At 40.8% G+C, this 22,180-nt stretch overlaps 1 protein-coding gene and 1 long non-coding RNA gene across 2 annotated transcripts; one reads left to right on the top strand and one right to left on the bottom strand.

The window, feature by feature from the left end:
* The first annotated feature begins 197 nt into the window (after window positions 1–197).
* LOC122878690 lies at window positions 198–16,504 on the top strand. Its single transcript, XR_006378522.1, has 3 exons — window positions 198–712; window positions 3,541–3,644; window positions 16,377–16,504. It is a non-coding gene; the product is annotated as an uncharacterized LOC122878690 (long non-coding RNA).
* Window positions 11,636–21,410, bottom strand: tsr1 (TSR1 ribosome maturation factor). Its single transcript, XM_044201828.1, has 15 exons — window positions 21,251–21,410; window positions 19,240–19,343; window positions 18,925–19,153; window positions 18,296–18,430; window positions 17,712–18,166; window positions 16,886–17,030; window positions 16,514–16,698; window positions 14,148–14,359; window positions 13,844–14,003; window positions 13,644–13,754; window positions 13,373–13,505; window positions 12,535–12,651; window positions 12,211–12,351; window positions 12,023–12,097; window positions 11,636–11,927 (listed from the first exon to the last, which is right to left on the bottom strand). The coding sequence occupies exons 1-15, from the start codon at window positions 21,375–21,377 to the stop codon at window positions 11,749–11,751; spliced, it is 2,508 nt and encodes an 835-aa protein (XP_044057763.1). The 5' UTR covers window positions 21,378–21,410; the 3' UTR covers window positions 11,636–11,748.
* Between the last annotated feature and the right edge of the window lie 770 nt (window positions 21,411–22,180).

The raw sequence follows: 22,180 nt of genomic DNA, 5'->3' as shown, positions 1-22,180 counted from the left end.
GGACATGTCCATGTGATCCAGATGCTCAGGCTTTGTACTGAACGTTAGGATCATCGGTGTAAAACGAAAAGACACATTAAAACCTGGATAAACTAATGCTGTAGTCCACTAAAAGCTGCTCATTATGACACAGTGTGTGATCACACGTCTGCAAGGATGCCATCCGTGCCTCACTGCCGTATCACAATCTTACCTCGGACTCATGTCTGGTGCTCTGGCCGTATGTCTGCTCTCCTTTTCGGCATTCCCTCATTAGGAGCTCCGTAGTTTCCTCCAAGTCCAGCTCTCTCTCTCAAAAACGTCTCTTCCGCGTATTTTTACAGCCCCCTCTCTCCCGAGTTTCCCCTTCTTTCACCCTCTTCCATACACTGAAATTCTCACGTGTTAACAAGACTATCTGACACTTCAGACTGTGTTGGGGTCCGGTCGGACCAAACCTGCCGGCGAAGACTTTACGCGCACAGCGACACCCAATGGTGCACTCCGCGACCGCGAGTCCCATTGGCCTTATCAAGGAGGGCATGCTGTGCAGTGATTTGGGGGGAAATGAAAAGGTTGGAAAGCTATGACCAATAATTCGTGAGCACCATATAAAAAAAACACACAGTAGCCTATAGGTCATACTGATTAGCTGTTTATGCTGGAATTCGGGCTCACGACGACCACTGTCAGAATAAAAAGGTTGGTCAACTTTTTGAAAAACTGATTTCAGGTGAGTTAACCTTCAGTGGTGAATATGCTTTACATTCACAATATAATTGCCAGTGTGGGAAGAAGTATTCAGATATTTTACTTAAGAAAAAGTAGCAGATCACTACAAAAAAATGCAATGTTAAGTAAAATGCCTGCATTTAAAAAGTACAAAAGTAATAAATTGTACTTTTAAGTATTAAAAGTACTTTTACTTTTGTAAAACACGTAAGCTGTATTTTGATGTTGTAGTTATGTGGGTTATTTTTAACTATATACTGCATGATAGTTTACCCTATAACAATTTTATAGGCTGATTATATGTTTTGTGCGTAAAATTGTAATTTGAAAGTAACTACAGCCGTCAGATACAATGTACAATATTTTCCTCAGAAATGTAGTGGAGTAGAAGTATAAAATAGCATAAAATGTTCAGGTAAATCACAAGTAGGCCTACCTCAAATATTTTGCTAAAGTAAAGTACTTGAGTAAATGTACTTAAAGTACTTTCAACCACTGAAAAAGTCTAATAATGTTGTAGCCTGATAAATAGGACTACCTAAATCAATTGCACTCCAACCTGTCATGTTTTATGGGTTATTTTTGGTTATAACCATCACTTAAGGCTGGATTATTTCAATGTATATGATAAAAGTAACTGAGAAAACATCTCCAGAAAAATGCTTCAGTGTCTCTAAAAAAGTACATTTTGATTCTTTTTGTACACTGTAGTTAGCCCGAGTCAATAGCTTTCTATAAACATTAATACTAACACATATTTAATCCACTGGATTTGGATGGATTATGTCCGACAGGCCTGTCTGTTATTATTCCTTCAAATCTTTCCATAGCCATCCTGAGGTGTTTGAAAGACTTGCAGATTGAAATTGATGAATGTAATTATTTTATCATCACTGAGGCCGTTAACAGACAGCTGATGTGATCCAGAGAAACACTTACCAGGCTGAGGCCTATTTATGTTTGTTTTGATCACAATAGCAGCTGACAATCTCATAAAGCATGCAGGGTCTCTTCCTCTTTAAATGATCTGAGCCCAAGGTGCTGGTGTTTCATTGAAGTGATCCGAGTCACCTCAGGAGCCTGGTGGAGTGGAGGAAGGTATTGTCTCTCACTTCCATGTTCCCTTGATGAACTGTCGATAACCTCACAGACAGAGGTAGGCAGACCTGTGCAGGAGAATGGACATGTTGTATCAAGGATGTGACAACGTGTTTCGATTCACGGTCCAAAATAGTTTTTTCCACCTAGGGAAACACATAGTGATATCATATGCTGCTTATCAGGTAGGTTGTGTCTTTTACGTAGCTTGATTTCTTTCCGTTTTAATTTACACATCTTACATAACAGTGTAATTATGTCTGGCAGTTATTTAACCCCTACAGTCCCAGGCCTAAAACTGCATTTTGCTGCTACTTGTATTCATCTGATTATTAGCTTTACCTTTCTATCTATCTTTATCTTATTGGCTTCAAATATTGATGTACTGAACATTTTCTTTTTCAAGACAGCCAGGTCTATTTGTAAATGAAGAAATATTTGATGTGAATAATTGCATTCAAGATATCTGATGGATTACACATTTAGGTTTGCCTAGAAAATTTCTGTTAGAAAATGCATTTTATTAGGATTATGGTGATGATAATTCATTACAGTTACATTATAAAATTACTATTAATCAGGGAAATATGTGAGGTTCTTGGTGTAGTTGGCAGTAACTATGCAGGTTCAAGGGTCAAAGCCTGAATAGTTTACAAAAGCATCATAAGCAATAAATAACAAACTTTCACAGCACATGTTAGATCTCCATAGCAACACGAAAGGAGGGGTCACAGCCAAGAATGATGGCTCATTTTACTTGTAAGGACAAGACATACTGATATGTTTTCTGATAGCAAAACCAGCGCACAGCTAGAACAGATTAAAATCAAATAAAATAGTTTTGATATGCTAATAGTGGCAGGTAACCTATATTTGAGAGAAGGAAAGAGTTTTTTTAAGTATGATACTGTAGGAACTAATGTTGCTTGATTTCAGTTTCTTTGTGTTTCTCAGCTGTTGTCTTCCTAGACAGACTTTATCTCACTAATCAATCAGCCCCCAGAGCCCTGCGCTGGACATTAAACTTCAGCCTGTCAAAACACAATTTAACATACCGTAATCTGGAGTGCAGCAAACCCGAAATGCTGAACTTTTAATGAACTGAAAAAGCCTCCAAATTGCTGGTTGTAAGCAATGATTCAATTAAAGCTGTGAGAGCTAAACCCCGAACACATCCCAAAGACTGTGCACGTCTACTTCCCCAAAGACCAACACTCAGTGAGGAACCAGAGCTGGAGATAAGGCCGGGTGGACAGCCAAATCCCTTAACAGTCTGCTGTCACCCTTTAAATCACACACCATTTCTCCAAGTGTGAGCATTGCAGGTTTTACATGTGACATATATCATGCAGAAGCTTTCTGAGTTGGATATGGAAACACAATGAGGAGGTGAATACTCTGAATGACTGTAGCCAACTTTTTCAGACATCTGTGAGCAGATATGTTGCAGGGTCACCATGTCTCTAAGGCCCAAAACCACCTCATTTCAATTTAGGTTTTGAGTGATGAGTGCAATCATGTTATTATTGCTCCATTTCTGTCTGCCAGCACAGGGATAGAGCAAGACTGGACAATAGACAGGACAGTCTCAAAGTAATCTTAACACCTTGAAACAGACCATCTGAGTGTAATGTCCCACACTTTTCTCAACTACTCACACAAGGCCTTTTGCTCTCTCTTCTTTCTTTCATTCTCATCAATCACCCCTCTCCTTTCTTTATTTCTTTCCAGTGGACATGGCCACACATATCTCCAGATGCTTGCAGTGACCACCCCACCATACCAGACACACCCCCCTCCAGCTCCAGATTCCCTTCACCACCAAAAATTGAACGGTAGGCTCAACATTTACACACAGACCTCTCTTAATTCATTGTAATGAGCAGTTTTGCGACAGCTTTAGAGCATAGGCGTGCAAGGCATGTCATTTGAATGAGCAGAGCTGTTGTGTGCGTTTGGTTGCTATTCTAGTTTGCCCATCTGCTGGTGATGGATGATTATCGTGCCATGATTAGAGCCAGATCAGAAATACTTGATTTCTTTTCCCCACAAAGCGAAGTATGAATGCAAAATAGTTTCTGGTTTTGGGAATGCTCACACCATACCATGTTTTATTCCCCAAATATGTTTGGCTATATTGCCTTCATCAGGGTGGTATATGAGGTTGTTTGTTGTTGTGTATGCAGTCTGTGAACTAGCCATGTGAATTTACAAGAGAAATATAAATTACAATAAATAGAAAAGTTACAAGAAAACAATTTTTACCAATTAAAAAAAATATACAATCTTAATAGTTTTACATTTGTGGAAATACACTTTTTTACTTTCCTGCCAAGAGTTTGATGAGAAGCTTAGAACTTAGAAAACTTATGCTGTCAAAACTTTTTTCCCCCACCTGTTTCACAGATGAAAAAAAAGGAACTGGCAAAACCTGTTCACCTGTTCTTAGAAAATGGATCAACAGAATTATTTTTTCTCACTTGCCTTTCACTGCTGGCTCCAGCTTTATATTTAGCTTACAAAAATGAGAGTGGTATCAATGTTCTCATTTAACACATGGCAAGAAAGCACATTTTCCAAAATGTCAAACTATTCCTTTAAACCAACAACTGGTACAACAGGTTGAATCTCCTCACATACCACCCTGATGAAGGCAAGATAGCTGAAAAGAATTGGGGAATGCAGCATTGTATATTGAAGTTGTGCAACTTGTTTGATTTTGATTATATTGAATGCAAAGTAGTGTCATATTTTAGACGGAAGTGAAATAAAAAGGTTGGCTTTTCATGACAGAGGGATAAGGACTCGTTCTTTGAGCTACCATACATATCAAAACGAACATAAGAAGTAGTCAAAACAATCTTACAAGGTCCAATTAGTGGCTGTTCTGGAGCTTTTGATCGCAGAATCTTCCTCAGCTGATGGAGTTTACCCAGTTGTCATGGAATGCATTTTTCTTAGCACTTCAAGGAAAATGAGGAAAATAAGAATTAAGGAAGATTGTGTGATACGACAGCTGGAAGAACAGCTCTAGAACAGCTACTAAATTGACCTTGTGTTGAGATTGTTGTGTGAACTGGTTTCAAAGGCCAAGAATGAACTTTTAATCTTGACTATAAGAAGCTGTAAACACAACACTGACATACAGTATTATTACACCTGATGAATGCAAGTCCAATATTCACTCTCCTTTTCACTGTGGTTTGGTCTCTATCATCTCCTGAGGGAAATATCTGGCTCTCTCTCTTTGGCAGCTAAATTCTCTACTATGTTCACAAGCTAGTCAGCAGCTTTATCTGTCTGCTGTTTGGTGCTGAGAAGGTAGTGTACAGTTAGTTTGTTGAGCTCTTTTGTTGAAAACAGCTGCTTGCTGTTTCCAAAAACATTGCTGATGAGAGCAGTAAGACTGAACCAAACCAGTAAAGTTGTGGGCAGGAAAACCAAAACAGTGAGCTGAAAGATGCTAAAACACTTTGTAAAGCTGAGGAACTACAGAGTCATGTGATAATTCTGTCAGTTTATTACTACCAGCGAGCCCTTTCACATACAAGTTGCTGTGTAAGTTTTTGGCAACTGATTGCAGCTCAAATACCTGCAATAACATGAAGTGAGACAACAAAATAACTCTTTACCTCATAAAACGTTTTATTAATATTGAATCAGAGAAGGTCAAACAATGATGTCAATATCATTTACCAACATGGCCTTGTTAGCTTAGTCCTGCCTACTCTTGCACTACAGTGTTTAAATGTGTGTATCTCTGCGCATGTGTGTTTGTGTGTAGACCAGTGCGATGGGTGTCTGTACAGCACATGGTTGCCCGATGCATGGTCTCTGCTCACTGGTCTCTCCTCATTAGCCTCACACAGTGCAGCCATTCCCCTCTCGCCCCCTTACCTCCTCCCCCTCTCTACCTTCCACTCAGTGCACAAAGGAGAAGAGCGACCCTTTTGTTTTCTGTGTCCGACCTGCGCCCCATTCCATCCCTCCTCCTTTTCTCTCCTTCTCCTCTCCACTGACTAAATCTCTTTTCCGGCTTGATACTGCTGAAAACCATATGGTGTGTGACATCATCAGGGCAGGAAGCAGAGAGAGGGGAATGGTAGAGCAGGGGAGAGATTGGCTTGCCAGGTCTCTGTGCAGTGATGTCAGCAGAAAAGTACTCTGGGAGGCCCATTGGGGGGTGAGAGCAGAGCAGGTTGGAAATTGTATCTTTTTTTTTTCAGATTTCACTCCCACCTGGATAATCAGGGGCTGAAGGAGGGCAAGTAGAGAGGCAGCATATACCATGAAAGGAACCTTGATGTGATTTGTTCACATGTCAGGTCATTAACTGTTTGCCTATGGTGCCTAGATTATATTTGTGTGCAGGTGCTGTGCAATACCTTTCTACAAAAATTAAGAATCTCAATCAGAGGGATTTCAGATTGTTCCTGCGATGCTAAAAACTTCTGCAGATCATTTAACTACCTCTTTCATTTAGTTGCTGGCAGTCCCAATCTGCTCACCAGGCTTTATGTCTGTCAACCTCCCTCCCTCCTCTTTTTGTTCTCTGGGTGAACTCTCCAGCTTTGTTGTGAGATCCTGGTCTCCATACCATCACTACCGACCCATCCAGCTCTCTATCAGCACACACAGAGATACATATAAACACTTAGTTAGCCATTCACACAGTCAGCATCTCTCTCCTTCACACACAAACACACATGTACTAAAATCCCCTTCCCTCTGATTAATGGCAGAGCTGGGGAGGGTGCCAGGCAAGGAGGGAAGGCATTAGAGGAGAGGAGAGCAGCAAGGAGAGGAGAGGAGAAGGAGAGGCTGCTGCAGCTGTGGTTTTGGAGTCGGTCTCTGCACCCCCTTGCTGCCCCCTCTCTCCATCTCCTCTCTGGCTCCTCCAGGGACACACGCCTTGGCCAGGCCCCAGGAACCAGGGAGTCAGGACCAGGCTAAGGGGGAGAAAAAGGGGAACAAGAGAGGGAAGGAAGGACATCACAAAAGAAAGAGAAAAACAAAGTTGACCTAATATGAAAGTATTGTCAGGCAGCACCTACATAAACAGGAGAGCGCATGAGATGTTCCTCAAAGGTTTTTACGGGCAAAACGGACAAAGCATCATATTTCCAAGCATGTTAAAGTTTGTTTTACTGTCTGACACTGGTGCTGTCATTTGGTTTTATGGTGCAACAAAAGTACAGTTTTAAAAACTACAATACTTAACTGCATTTTTGAGATCTATTTTGCATGAATTAATATTATTAGTAACCTAGTGTATTGTATTGTACTTTTCCTATGCAAAGCACCACATGGAACTAACTTGTAACTCACTACCAAACGCAAGCATTCACATTTAGCAGGCTGCAGATTCTCCACAGGGGGGGCTGTTTAGCCATTGTCAGACTAGTCCTACCTCTAATGAGTACATACCAATATGTACCACCTATAGGACAGGAAAGTCATAACAGCAGAAGTTTAGATCTGCAGATGTAGATATGTCAATGTTGCCTCCTACAGTCACAAGCAGAAACTGCTACAATTTTAACACATCTGAAAGTATAAATAGTTACTTGTCCAAAGTTAACTATTCCACAAATGAGAAACAGACATGCAAATGATTTCATTATAAACTAATTTTTCTTTAGCCAAATAAATTCTGGTTAGGACCCCCCTCCATTCCTCGCCAAAAGTAGACCATCCTGGGACAGAGGACTCAACTAAGCAGTGAGAACTCTGTAGGCCTACTCTTCCCAGAAAACAGTTGTAACACTCATTGCCTGCAGGTGGCACACGTGTCAAAACTGCAGAAGCTATAACTTTCCTTGCCTGTAAGTGGTGCATTTGGAGCACGTCTACATCTGCAGGTCTAAATTGTTGGCATGCATGGCTGTCAATTTCACCCCTCCCCCCATCCCATTCAACAGGTGGCTGAATGTATATAAACACCATATTCTGTCCAAAATCATAGTGACTGACAGATATTCTGGATGTCTGTTGTCAGATTTGTAAAAAATAAATAAATATGTGCTTTGTTATTTGATGTTACACATCCCCTTATAACTTAGACAGTATCGCCTCACGTTGCTTCTCTTCTGTTTAGGCTTCAGCAGTCGGCAAGAAACTTGAACACATGATGACAGCTGGTGACTGCTGCATGTCCTTTTACTTTAAGAGTGGGGTATGCGATTCTAATCCAATTCTTTTTGTCAAATTCAGCAAATATCTCCTCACGATCTGCTAGCTGTCTGTTCAGTGTGTGCGCTGAAAAAAACTCCAGTGTTTGTACACAGCCCTGGCTCGGTAAATGGGAAACAAACAAAGTGGCTCGGACCGAGCCACACAACGCTATTCCAGCCATTCCAGCCATGATGTGTGTGTCAGGTAACGTTAAATGACTTGCCCACAGACATTCAGCTTACTTTCTAGTTTGCCAAGACATGCTGCTGTTGTGAATGTTAGCTATAGTAGCAGGAGAGTTGTGAGTCGCTGTCTGGAGCTGGTTTGCTGGTTCTGGGAAACATCTCAACCTCTCTGGCTGTTTTCTTCGCAGCAGCAACTGTAGCGACAGTTTGCTAACCCACAACCTAGCTAACGTTGTCGTCATTGTTCACTCTAAATAATGGTATTTGTCATTGTATTGGATTTCTCCAGAATCGCATACCCCACCTTTAAGTAAAGACTATTTTGCAGTAAAATGTACTTAACGTATCAAAACCAAAAAGATTATACTTTTCAGTGTGTACATAATGCCAAATTGTGGATCTTTATGTACAGTGGATTATCTAAAGATGCTGGCCAGCATCATCGGTACCTTAAACGTAAGAAATGTGATTATTAGGAGAAGGTTGGATAATCGAATCCCTTTGTGCGCAGAGGGTGTGAGCAACACTCTCAGCTCTGTCAACTATCAAACACTCACCCCCTCTGAGCAGTTGACTGCAAATTGCTCCAACATCAGAACACTGCAGTTGTACTGGGTATCAAATGGGAAAGAAAGTGATTTCCTCAGAAGAGCAATGAAAAAAACTGTTTGCGTTTCCCGTCCTTTTAATCTGTTGTTGCCAAGACCAGCTCTGGTAACTTTATTCCACAATCCACTTCCCAAGGAAGATGTGGAATGATGAGGAATGATGAGGATGGAAAGAGAAATTACAGAATTTATAGGCAAGTGGGTAAATGAACCTAAGAGAACAGACACTAGATGAACACATTTGCTATACACATGGCTGGCTTGCTTCTCTTTTGTAACCTTGTCAAAAGCACTTGTAATACATTCAGCATTAATGCATACAGAGGTGGAAAATGTCCTTTTAACAGTGAAGATGGTGCGATTTTTCATGGTTGGGGGAGGTGTCAACAGAGGGCTCATCCATAAATTTGAGATAAGCTTATCAGCTCTCCACTTCATTCTAACTGTTATGCATTAACCTATGGCTTTATTGGTAGCCTGAGTCAACATATGCAGGATGTTGGGTATGCCTGTGCGTGCTTGAACCCAAAGTGTGAGCTGCTGCCCTACAGTCCTGGGTTAGTGTGCATTTGAGGCCTATTCTCTCTCTCCTCTCCCCCACTACTCTCAGTGTTTTATGGGCTGTGTGCTGCGGTACAGTGACCTCCCTCTCACCCCGGTGCCACCCAGCCAGTGCAGGATTCAGGCGCGTATGGCCCCTGCCAAAACCCCATAGCGCCACATCTGCAATCCATAAACGCCAGCCACTCTCGCTCTCCTACTCCCTCGCCCACACCGCCTCAGACTCTCACACTCCTCCATTTCACTCTCTCTCTCTCTCTCACCAGCTTTTTATTTTAATTTTCAAATTCTATGCATCCCCCTTTTTGCATTCCTTTGACTGCTTCCTCCCACCACTTCTGGTTTTATTCATGCTGAACATCAACTGGCTCTTCCCTTATATCTCACTCCTATACTGCCCCTTTTCTCTCCTTCCGTTTCTTTATCCACATCCAACGGAAAAATCTCTCACCCATTATATCTTCAGTGGGAGCCAACTAAGTGTGGTGGCAGTGAACTGGGAACCACAAGACATTCCTGATCCAAACAGCACTAAGTCACCAGCGTCCATGTCTTCTGACAGTGGCCTGTGCCAAACACACACTTCACTTATGGGTTGGATTCAGCTTTACCACGTCGCAGTTGGTCCCCAAACAGCTAAATGTTTATCTGTTTCAAATTGATAGTGTCAGGGAAAAATGTAGTGTATGCATCTAAAGTCAGTACCATTTTTGTACATGTGTTACTTTAAGAGCATTCTCCATCAAGGGGGTATTGAATTCCCCCTCCCCTCGCCATGAACTGCTGGCCAGCAGAACACACAACACCCCTCCCCTCAGCCTTAACAAGATGTGTTCAACACATCACTGTTACTGTGCCCTTGCCTTAATCCATGCAAAAAAATAGTAAAATGGGAAATAAATTGAGTGTTACCACAAAACTCCCAGCTTGCCCCCCATGGGCAATAAAGACATTAGTCTTCCTCGATTGTATTATCTTTTTTTCAACTTTTTCCACTGTAATCAAATAAAAATGCACACAGTGAACTTTTGCTCCCCTTCATTTCTTGGATCATGTTCTCCTCTCCATCCCAAAGTCTTCACCTTCTGGTTTCCCAGACATATTGGCATGCCTCTGTTGTGCAGTCCCAACACAGCCCGAGGATGAATCATGTTGCTGCAAGCATGCAAGAGCTCAGTTTTATGATAAATATTGCAATTCATAAATCTGTGTTTTCCTAAGCAATAAAGCATGGGGCAGGGAAGGACACAAAACTGCAGAGCATTTCAGCTTTAGTTTGAAAGCAACAGAGAGTTCATGATCTGAGTGTGTTTGTGTTGACTAGTGCTAAAAAGGAGGCTTCAGGTCAGGGCAAGCCCACCATGGGGAGAGAGAGAGAGCAGGGTATGTGAGTGCGTGTGTGTGTTTGGAGGGGTGTGTACTGCTACTACTTACTTTCAGATGTTCATGCAATTTTAGGCAAACCACTTGAAAATAATATCAATGAATAACAGGATACAGGGAAGTGTAGCAAGAGTGTGTTTGGAGAATTGCTTTTAAAGCTGTTATTTGTTCGCTTGCCCTCACACTGACATAATGTTGATGCCATTTAGCTTAAAATAGCTTAAACGGGTTAAGAAGTCTGTATTTTGTGTTTTATGTTGCTTCATACTGTATTAAATTCATTCCGAGACTGGTGATTAATTAGGTCTTGATAGCCTCTTTTTTGTAAAGTCCACTGAGGCGTGTTTGTGATAAAAGATTATACAAATAAATGAACCTGACAGCTGCTATTTGTCAAAATCTTAAAGGCCACAAGTCATTCATTGAGATATTATGGACAAGAATTTTTGCTTAAAGTACAACTTGGGAGTTCTTTTTCCATGATTAAAGTTCCTGAAATATCTCAAACATTATCTGTATAATGACTTTGTCCCAGTTAGTACATTTTAACGTAGCTGCAGGCTTTAAGCAACATCTGCATGACTTCAAAGAGTTGCCAGTGTAATAGGCTTGATACATTACTAATGTAAAAACTATTACTATTATTGACCTGCCAGTTGCTGTGGTAACTGGCCCTCAGTATTTTTTCAATCATAAAGTACTCAATACATACACAGCTATTTGTTCAGTGATAGTCACTCAAATCTTTTGAACCTATTACAAACAAAGTTGAGCTGCTCAACAAAGTAATGAAGAAGCTTTATGAATACTTATTCATCACTGCCACCTAGTGGCCGAAAGACTCAGCAGCGAGTTGGAGGCTTAATAGCAAAATGGAACAAGATGGCTCAAGAACAACAATTAAAGAGGAGATACTTGGGATCAAAATAGTTTTATTTAAAACACATTACAGTGTGATCACATTGATGTAAAGTATGTCTGTTAATATATGTCCTGTGTCTTTCTTGCATTGTCATGTTGTCCCTCCACTATTCCATGTCCAAGTCGTCCATGTCCACAGTGCCCTCTCTCTTGACCCAGGGTAAAGGCAACGGCACATAGGGGTCATATGTCCAGCGAGGATACACTCTCTTGTACAAATTCATCATGACAGTGTCTTGAGAACGCAATTGGTTATCAAATACACACTTCATGTGACCATGTGTTCCTGAAAAAATTAAACATGGCAGTCAGAATTCACAGGAGATAACAGACATTGCTTAAAGAAGCTGCTGACAGAGTTTTGTTTTTAAATTTTCTCACCTAAAGCCTCCTTGATGTGGCCTCTCCGACCCCACTTTGTCCGCAGCTCCACTGGCTTGAACCACATGATATCATCTGTCACAGAAAGAAACAAAACAGTAAATCATGAAGCTTAAAGCCACAGAGAAGTCAAACATTATGTAATATTCTGTAGTCATAGTAAGAAAAGTATGAGAACATCCTCTCACCCCTGTTAAAGAACATGTAACGGACAACTGCAGAGCGCCGGTTAATTTTGAACGGGTGTCCGCTCAGTACTATCCTCTTCAGCACAACGCGCTGAGGGTCACAACTGAGCAGACTGCCTGTAGCCACCAGGTCCTGGATGCCTGGAAAGACACAGTAACATGAACACAAGCTCAAATACCAGTATAGAATTAGCTTAAGTGGATAATTAAATAAGACAATTAAACAGACAACAGAATGGATGGTCAAAAGTTTAAAATAAAAGGCAGCCTGACCACTAATGAAATATACTTATTTTTAAGTATAGACAGGACTTTTCATCTCACCATCATTCCTTTGTTTGAAGAGCAGGACTCCCGCAGGGGGGAAGGTGATGGGAGCGTACACCGACACCACAGTGGGGGCGTCTGGCCTGAGGAAGCGCTCCATCTTATGCTTATCAGCTAGAGAAGAACAGAACCAGAGTCAGTTAACTACTCAGACTGCTTGTTTCTACAATCATTCTGCTAATATATTTTTGAATAGAAGTAACAGCAAATCCATAATGCTATCGAAAGACAAATAATTGCTTCTGCATAAGGCCACTGTAACCAGAAAAATCAAGCAAGACACTGAACCCACTGACTTCTATGTGACTGTATGCTGTTTTGGATAAGAGCGTCACTAAATTCCTAGAATACTAAAATCATGTTCATCCCTGGCTTCTTTAGGTATTTGAAGTCTGGTCACAACGTTAAGTAGCGCAGCAAAATTCATTTGCGCGTTTCTGCACAATAGGTGGTGCTTGGTAACTTAGTGAATACATGATGGTCGTGCAGTGGCTACCGTAGGTTGTTACTAGTTTCATTCGAAGCAAAGTGGATTTGAAGCAGAAAGATCTATTGGTCAGCTTTGTTAAGACGGTTTGAAATTGGTCAATGGCGTGGATTCCTGTGTCACCAAACTTGCAAATTGACTTCGCCTGTCAGCAAATCCACTTATCGCATCAGTTCCATTGAAATTAACTTATTTTGGTACAAAATGTAACTGTTATGAATGCAGATGTGAGTGAGCCCTAAATTTTTATTTATTTATTTTTTTACTAACTTTGCGTAGAAGGGGTCATTTATGGCTCTCAGGGATTTTAAAATTGATTGTTTCATTAAGAAGTGCTCGGTGTTCTACCTGAGGTGTGCTGAGAGAAGATGGGAGAGGCCCGGAACCTCCGAAATCCACAGTGGAACACCAGCTCCTCTTTAGATTTGATTGGCTCTGTGTTGCTGGGGTGTCTCCTCACCAAGAGGTGCATCACTGACATCTGTGCACAGAGGAAAAAATGATAAGGCCAGAAAAGTAGATAACAATAATACTGTACTGTCAGTGTGACTTTATTTCAAACTGACAGTTATAAATTCAGACACATAAAGCTTTTGGATGTCAAAACCGTGGATCAAACCTTCTGTTCATGGGGCAAGAGCGAAACCAACATCAGAGGTCTGCCTGATTGGACACTCTCCATCACAGAAAAAGGCACATCAATGATGTGTAGCGTAACATACCAGCCCACCTGAAACAGAAGGGGCAGCAGAGTCAGTGAAGCCACAAATCTAAGAGGTGTGCATTTACAAATGAAGACAGTCACTATTTTTTTTTTACCATGGCTCCCTCTTCCTCAGCTGCAGCCTCAGCCAGTATGCGGTGGCGAGTACGTTCAAAACTCTGGAACTGGAAAATGCGTGAGTAGTTGACAGGCAAGTTCTCCAAGGGGTCCCAGGGCGAGGAGCGGAAACTTTTTAGGCCTCTATAGCGCTGGAACCTAGACACAAAGGACAGCAAGGGGATCAAATGAGGCAATGATCAAACTGTATAAACAAAATCTCAAAATTTGTTTTCCTACAAACATAAATTCACAATAGTTGCATATTTATTCCTCATCCTACATAAAAGAAGCAGAACTGACCTTATTCTAGCTGCCGTGTCGAGGGGTGTGTCCACCTCATCAGGAAACATTTCATTGGCTCGAGCCTCACGGTAGCGTTTTAGGCCTTCTTCTTCTGCAGCTTCATCAATGTGCTCATCATAGCGCTGATCTGCTCCAGATCGCTCTGTGGAGCATACCTCTTCCTCCTCCTCCTCCTCTTCTTCTTCTGAGGCACAGCCTGAACCTGGCTCCTGAGCAGAGTATACAGTATAATTTTCTAGTATAGTAGCCCTGAGCCCTGTCAGTATTAGAGGCCTTAACAGAGAATGCCACTGACTCTGAGTAAGTACACCTAGACCCTTGTACAAGTTGATAAGTGAAGATGAGTGAAGAGGATGCAGAGGACAGGGTTAGATGGAGGCACATGATTCGCTGTGGCGACCCCTGAAAGGGAACAGCCGAAAGTAAAAGAAGATTTAAAAGCAGTTAAACGTTCCCTGTCCCCTTATATGTGACTATTACCAAAATTGAAAAGTTAGTATTCCAAAATACATTTGTGATATTGCAAGATAGAAAAAGTTTTAAGATGGGGCGTCACAATGGCCTACGCAACATCCCCGGTTCATCCCCCTCTCCCTCCACACATTTCCTGTCAGCCTCTTGACTCTATGCTATCAATTATAAGCAAAAATGCCTGAAAGGGTTTTAGATAAGATAGCATGGTCACAACGTCAAGCCACAAGGGAAATAAACTTTGGAGTTCACTAAATAAAAGGACATCCATTTAATTTTCCAGAGGGTCAATTTATCCAAAATATAAGAAAGCATACAGTATTTTCTCACCTACATGTAGTGGTATCTAACCTCAAAGACAGGTTTGGTTTGATTTGTCCAGGTTTTGATAAACTGGGTGAACTGGCCCTTTTAAACTTTACGAGCACTGCTAGTGGCTTCCCCTGTTCCAACTATGAGCTATTACCCCAAAGATTTCAGTGTTCAATCCTTTTGTACATACAACACCATATCTAGATATACATAGATGAACAGCTGTCCCTGCTATTCTCTTGCTGTTCTGTATAAGTAATACTGTTGTTGCTCTCCCCTATTACAAAGCAACTTTTATACATACACAACTGTTGTTTCTAATTCACCAAGGCAGATTTTTGCCTCCCTATTTTGTAAACTGCAGTAAATATTTTACAAACAATGACCAGACACATGTTGGGAACAGAAGTGCGCTCAAAGAGATTCTAAGTATAGAAATTGTAATTGTATAATAGCCAAATATAAACAAGACTAACCCAGCCACAATAAGAACAGTGTTTTGAGAAGACTTGTGCTGTGCATAATAGTATTTGTGTCTATTTGTGAGAATGTGATAAGGAGTTGCCAGAATTAAAACTGTGGGGGGATCCCTGGTTTGCATACATTTAAATGTTGTGCCGTTCCCACTGTCTACAAACGACTGTCTCCAGTCTTTCCAGACATTCATTCTTACAATATCTAGAAATTCAACTTCCACTGCCAATGTATTTTTATGAGGAAATGAATCATCAACGACGACATGCTTTACAGTGCTGCCTCATCTGGCAAATTACAGGCAGAGCCAGACACATGAGGGGAAAGCACTCAGCATGGGGTTGATTCACAACCTTTCCAACATCCCCGCTGCAATAATAATAATAATCATTTGAAGTACCCTTTTCCCTATTGTTACCCTCTCCTAAATACGTATTTCTGTGTGCTAACCTTGACATCAAACACATGCTAATAACAATTACAGATCATAATGAACCCATTGCATAAGGAGAGTTTCCCTGACTTCTTTTCAAGCAGAGCTGGAAAAAAATAAATGGTCGACCCCTCCCTTCGTCCAGACAGGAAGTTCTGTTCACAGGACAGGAAGACAGGAGGCTTCTCTCGGGACTCCTGTTCCAAACACTATTGTTGTGGTGAGCAGCCTGGCACTACAGGCCAGAGACAGACACTGAGAAAACAAACAGTGCCTCTCAGTTATGAGGTGCACTGATCGTGGGTCACGTATGCATTGCTCCAGCCCCGGAACCACTAACACTCAGACTTCATAGCTTCTCCACAGATTACTGTCCTCATCCCCCCCCAATTTTCACACACACCGCTATACAGTTGTTGCTCTCAAGCAAAAAGCCTCAAACTGAAACTTTAACACTATAAAGATGTACAGTATGCCAAAGAAAATGATCAATAATTGGGACTAAGTTTCCTTTTGTCGTGTGTGCACCTGTGGAGGCCCCGTGGCTTAGAGGTTAAGATGCCGACGATGAACCTCATGCCCCCAGTTCGAGTCCGACCTTTGGTCCCTTTCATTTCAGGTAATTTCTCCACTGTCTGTAATATAAATCCCAAAAAATACTTTCAATGTGTACCTGTGAGTGATTCTCCTCATCCTCTCCATCCATGGCCTCGTCCAACATGTTGTCGTCATCATCATCATCACTGCTTTCTTCATCCATCTCTCCATTCTCCTCCTCGTCTTCATCAACAATCCACATAGCCTGGTAGTCTGATGTTCCTTTAGGGACCTTCATCACACGTTTGTTCTTCCTGGCCTCTAAACGGCAGAGACAAAGAAACATTTAGAGTCCTGTCTTATTGTAGCAGGTTTACCTAATCAAGAAAGGCATTTTAGTATACAAGTAGACATGATCTTAAGTAGTGTCAGGTAGTTGTAGGCAAAGAAAACATTGCTATGTCATATCACCTCAAAATGCTATTATGTGTAAATTCTGTCTCTGCACCTTCAGCTTCCAGCAGCTCTGTTTCTGTTGGCCACGTCTGCTCTCCGTCCATGGGGTCCACCTCAGCCTCTGCATGCAGACTCTCCCTGACGGCTGGGTCTGCTTTCATGAGCACCCGCACTGCAGCTTCATCTTCACCTCCATCCTGTGGGAAACACAGATGATTGGTGTAAATGGGAAATTTAGCCCACGTATTGCTAATCATATAGTGATATTTACACTACTCATCATTTTACATTTTAAGAACAGTGGAGAGTTTTACATTCTTGAATTGTTTTTGCCATTGACCAGTCAGCCACTCTTCATTAATAAAACTACAATAGGAAAGTCTGATACTTTAATTTGCTTGCTTAGGTCATTTATTTTAATCAATATCATGACTGCTTTAAGTGTTGTTGGAGTTTAATTATTGCTATATAGCAAAGCAGTTAAAAGTGCACATTTATTTAAGAAATGTGTGCTAAATGGGCTAAGAGCTGCATCAACGTTGGTATGGCCCTTTAAGCTACAGACTGAAATACCACCCTAAATAATGTGTGAATATGAAAAAAATTCCTGTTCAAGCTAAACAGCCAAACTGGAGTAAATTACAGCGCTTTCATGTTTAAACAAACTATTGTGTTATTTTTGACAGAGACAGACAGACAGACATATGCATTAACACACATTTGTCATTTTAGATTATGGAACGAAGACTTTATAAATATAAATAAATACATGTGAGGAAACCTTTTATTTCAAGGAAACAGGAGCCTTTTGCATTTTGAATTTTAAGAATTGTATAATAATAAAAATCAAAGCAATAACTGAGTCCAAAAACACCTACCTGCATGTCAACGTCTCCTCCCTTGCCAGGCTTTGCTGGTCTGGCAGTTGTTATGTTGAGAGGAAGTGGGTCTGATGGAGCATCAATCTGACTGAGCTGAAAGTCTCCATGTCCAGTGATGTGCACCAGTCTGTCAACCCGCAGAGGACGGCCTCGGACATACCCGGAGACACAGAGGGTGCCCAGGCCAGTGGGTCCACCACCTGTCCCCTCAGCAGGGCTGTTGGGTGTAAAAGTGACGTGCTGAGCCAAAAGATGGGGACGTCTGGAGCGGAAACCAAGCTTTCTCTGTCTCTGAGCGCCCAGGTGTCTGAGAAGTAGAGTGGCATCCTGCTCCGAATCCAGAGGGAAGAGACGAGCATCAGGAAAACGGATCTCAGTGATCTTTGACAGAGCTCTCCTGGACTCAACCCTCTTCTTCACATGATGATCAGACACACCCTGACACACCAGTGCTACATTGGGTGAAGAAAGAAATCAATAAAAATCAGAAATTATGTATAAAATCTACTGCAACAGCAGTCTATCCTAGTGTCAATGGAGGAGTCTAAAAGCTCCAGCAGTGTGTTCAGGTTTATACCCACCATGGCTGGGGAGGCCCTGAGCAAAGAGGCAGGAGAGACAGTAGTCGCCATAGCTGTCCCAACCTTCGGTGGCATCCAGCACAAATACAAGGCTATCTGCAATCTTTGCCACATCCAGCAGGGCGTGCATGTCAGCTGTCCAAAGAAACCATTAGAGAAGCTTCAGAAGGGGACAACATAATGCTCATAACAAAGACAAAATAGTACAGCAAAGGCATATAGCATAGTACAATCTATAAAAACTATTTTTTGGCACTGTTTAATAGAATCAATGCCAACATACCAAACCTTTGTATTAAGTGTGAAACACAGTAAGGCATTTATTTCACTGTCTCTGGGACTGCCTTATTGTCTGCAATACCTGAATTACATATTTTAGAATTAAACAGACTAACATAAGTAACTAAGATTAAGAAAATTGCCATAACTGACACATCACAAAAAAAATAATTCAGGGGGAAATACACTGCCATTGAGAAGATTTGGAGGAGGAATCATTTTTACAAGCATTTTAATGCACCTTTTAAATGCATTTGTGTGTGTTGTTTTATATTTAAATTTGAAAAACTTTTTTTGCATACTTTTTTTTTTTTCAAAGTAACAACTGTTCCATATTACTCTATACTTACCCGTGCTGTGGTTTAGAAAGGTGAACCTTTGTTTAAAACGAGGCAGAATCATCCCAAAACTGTCACTGATGCCACTGATGCCCTGCTCCTGATGTACAACACCTCCTGCACCCTCCCCACGTAAAAGTTTGGTAACAGCACCAACATCAACTGCAGCATGGAGGGACACCACAGCAACCAAATGAGGAGGACCATCCCTGCTGCCTAGACGTCGCTTTTCCGTCAGGACCTAAAAAGACAGGAGACATGGATTGGAAACTCTGCACCAACCAAGAACTGAAAGAAAACTATTCTTCATGTGAAATAAAAAATGACCATGTCTTTCTTATTCCTGCGTAGTTGGTTGGCTTTGTTCCTTCTGTCCATCTTCTTTTGCTCCTTCCTCTGCTTTTTGGTAAGGCCCGTCACTGACACTCTCCCTGAGAGACGGTTCAAAACAGAGATTTATTCCTGTTATTAAAGTTGTTTCAAATAAAATATATATGTAGGTGCACACGTTCAAAGGCTGATTTGGATGCTTTATTGAAACCAATATCATAGTATTTGCACTCTATAAAACAAATTTCAAAAGGAATGTCAACTCTTCCCAGTACTATATGATGGATGTTTTGATGAATTGTGCAAAATTGCAACTAGCTTTTGTGTTATGCTTTCTGGCACATTATTAAGGTTTCGCATGCCCAGTTTAGTTTACATCTGTGTTGTATAACAGCCTTGCAAACAAACCACAACCTTGTTGCTTACAAAAGACCATTTATAACAATATACTGTCATCTGCCTTCTGTAGTCCTGCATCATGCTGCTTCAACATGTTAATGCATGCAAGTAAGCACAGGTGTTGGTTTGCATTCATTCTGCTTGTGTAAATCACTGCAAACTTATATCGAACAATACCAGGTTTTATAATTCAATATTTGGACTGTTTGAGTTTGAACACGTCCTTGAGGTAAAACATATGTAACTATAAGATGACAATAAATCTGCAGTAGATATGTGAACAAGATATTCACATGGATTTCTGTATGCTATTGAAGTTATGATTGATGTCTGCAATATCTGTGCTGCTTTATAATATAAACTGGGTTGACAATATATCAAAAACACCTGTGCAATCCAATAGAACAGCCCTGCAACAAAGACTGCCTTTAATTTGTGAAGCTTAAAATAGTTTTTTTTTTTTTAATATAGATTCTTGGAGATGTATTGATTCAATGGATAATTTTAGAGGCCATACTTTGTTTTGCCGTAATGGGTTGCATTACAGTGTACAGTGTCCACATTACTTCGTCTACTTGAAATTTCCATGAATGCAAATTATTGGCGTAATGTATGACCTCAAAAACTACCACAGAGTGCAATCAACACCTCTCTCAACTAGTAACAACAAAAACTGAACATTAGAAGGGATGGTTCATATTTGACATAAGAATGTCAAAGAAACTACTACCTTAGAGATAAGACGCATGGACAGTAGTTGAGATTGTGTGGACAGAGATATCCCTGTGACAGCTTGTCTGAGAAATAGGCCTAGTCATGGACAGACAAACAGTCATAGATAATTCTCCTGATAGACCTCTCTGTACATCCATAGTGGAACAGTTTTAAATCTTGAGTAGTTTTTGTCCATTTGTCCCATTTGCTACTGTTCATTTCTGTCTGACAGATTCTCATTTCAATGTGATCCTCTGTACATAAGATCTGTAGACTGAAATAATGTCCATGCTTCTATTTCCAGCGTGTAACTCAAACCCCTTTATGTCAAAAACTCTGAAATATTCCTTTGAGCTATAACTTCACAATAGCTTCTCAACTGAATATGTGCATGTTGTTTTATGATAGATTCAAATTACATTAAATGGTAGTATTAATTGCAGTGCTAATTTACTTACTGGGTGACATTACATTAATAGTCTACAGTGATGCAATTTTAATTTAATCACGTGATCTTAAAAAAAATACATGCAAGTACAGTTGTGTACACAATATTTTGACGACAACACTTTCTGACAACAAACTCGCTCAGGTTAACATGGCAGGAAAACTGCTGTGATATCTGGGAGCCCTGATTGGGTTCCCCCGTGCTTTAAATCGTCGTAGGTCAACTGGAGAAAGACGTACACCACCAGTTTAGTTACCAACGCCAAGCTAGACTCACGCTATTTCTTACAAAGAAATGTGTAAAATGACTCCACTGAACTAATGCCACCCCTAAATTCACAAGACAACTCAACACGTGTGTTTGCAGAGCCGTGACCACAGCCACAAGCTAACACAACACAGCTAACACCAGTTGTTAAGTAACACTTCATAATTGAACACGGCTTACCTTTGTTTTCTCTCTCAATTTCACCTTTCGTCCGGTGCTTGCCATGTTTGTGGCCTTTATTTTTCTGTTTATATATGCCTGGTCTGTGGCCCTGTTGTTTTTCCCCATTCGCAGCCATTTTCACCATGTGGGAAAGTCAGGCAATTTACTTCCGCACTCGCACCGGCGTCATAACAGAGGCGTGTCTTCAAGACTTTGAGGAGTTTTTTGTTTTTTTTCAAGATAAAAGCCTAGATTATGATTATGTGAACATTATGTTTGTGGGATGAATTTTTCCACATCAGTTTGAATTACTTAATACTGCATTATATTACTATATTTACTGCATACAATTTGAAAATGAGCATAACATATTTTATATTATAGGCTATTAGATTACAATATTCTATAGAAAGTTTTAGGCTGTCTATAAGAAAAAATTAAACGTTTTTCTTCACAATACAATATTATTGTAACATAAAAATGTGAATAAACATTATCACAAATAATATTGTATATGATGTGTGAGCTTTGTATGTTTATACCCACAGTTCCTCAAACCCACCTTCCACCCTCTCTTTCATCACCCTCTGATATTTAATCCTCTTTCTCATTATTCTATAGTTCACAAGGCTGAGGAGTGAGGAAAGAGATGGAGATGTAGAGATGGAGGCAAGAGAGGAAACCTAAAGAGCCTCTGATGCAATGACCTCGGCCAAAATTGAGCTTGCAGCTCCTACACCTGTTCATTCAGAGAACAGGCTCCAACCATAGCAGCATCCTTAAGTTACTGGGTCCCTTTGTTTTACCCTCATGCAGTAGGCTATAACTAAGCCTGAGAGCATTCTCCAACATTCACCAACACCACTGCCATGGCTACTACTACCAACACCTCTTAATCCCTTTTTGTAGTAAGGAAGCCTGCTATGTATACATGTCTAGCCAACCACC

The sequence above is a fragment of the Siniperca chuatsi genome, linkage group LG7 (assembly GCF_020085105.1).
Source record: "Siniperca chuatsi isolate FFG_IHB_CAS linkage group LG7, ASM2008510v1, whole genome shotgun sequence".
NCBI classification, from domain to species: Eukaryota; Metazoa; Chordata; class Actinopteri; order Centrarchiformes; family Sinipercidae; genus Siniperca; species Siniperca chuatsi.
The sequence above is the reverse complement of the archived record's forward strand: the minus strand, read 5'-3'. Positions and strand labels throughout refer to the sequence as shown.

Excerpts from the sequence above, each read along its gene's own strand:
- tsr1 (XM_044201828.1), bottom strand. The coding sequence starts at position 21,377 with ATGGTGAAAATGGCTGCGAATGGGGAAAAACAACAGGGCCACAGACCA. Across the intron at positions 18,431-18,924 it reads CTTTCTAAACCACAGCACGG|CTGACATGCACGCCCTGCTG; the intron begins GTAAGTATAGAG and ends TTCTTTGGACAG. Across the intron at positions 12,652-13,372 it reads CTTCTCTCAGCACACCTCAG|CTGATAAGCATAAGATGGAG; the intron begins GTAGAACACCGA and ends GTTCTTCTCTAG.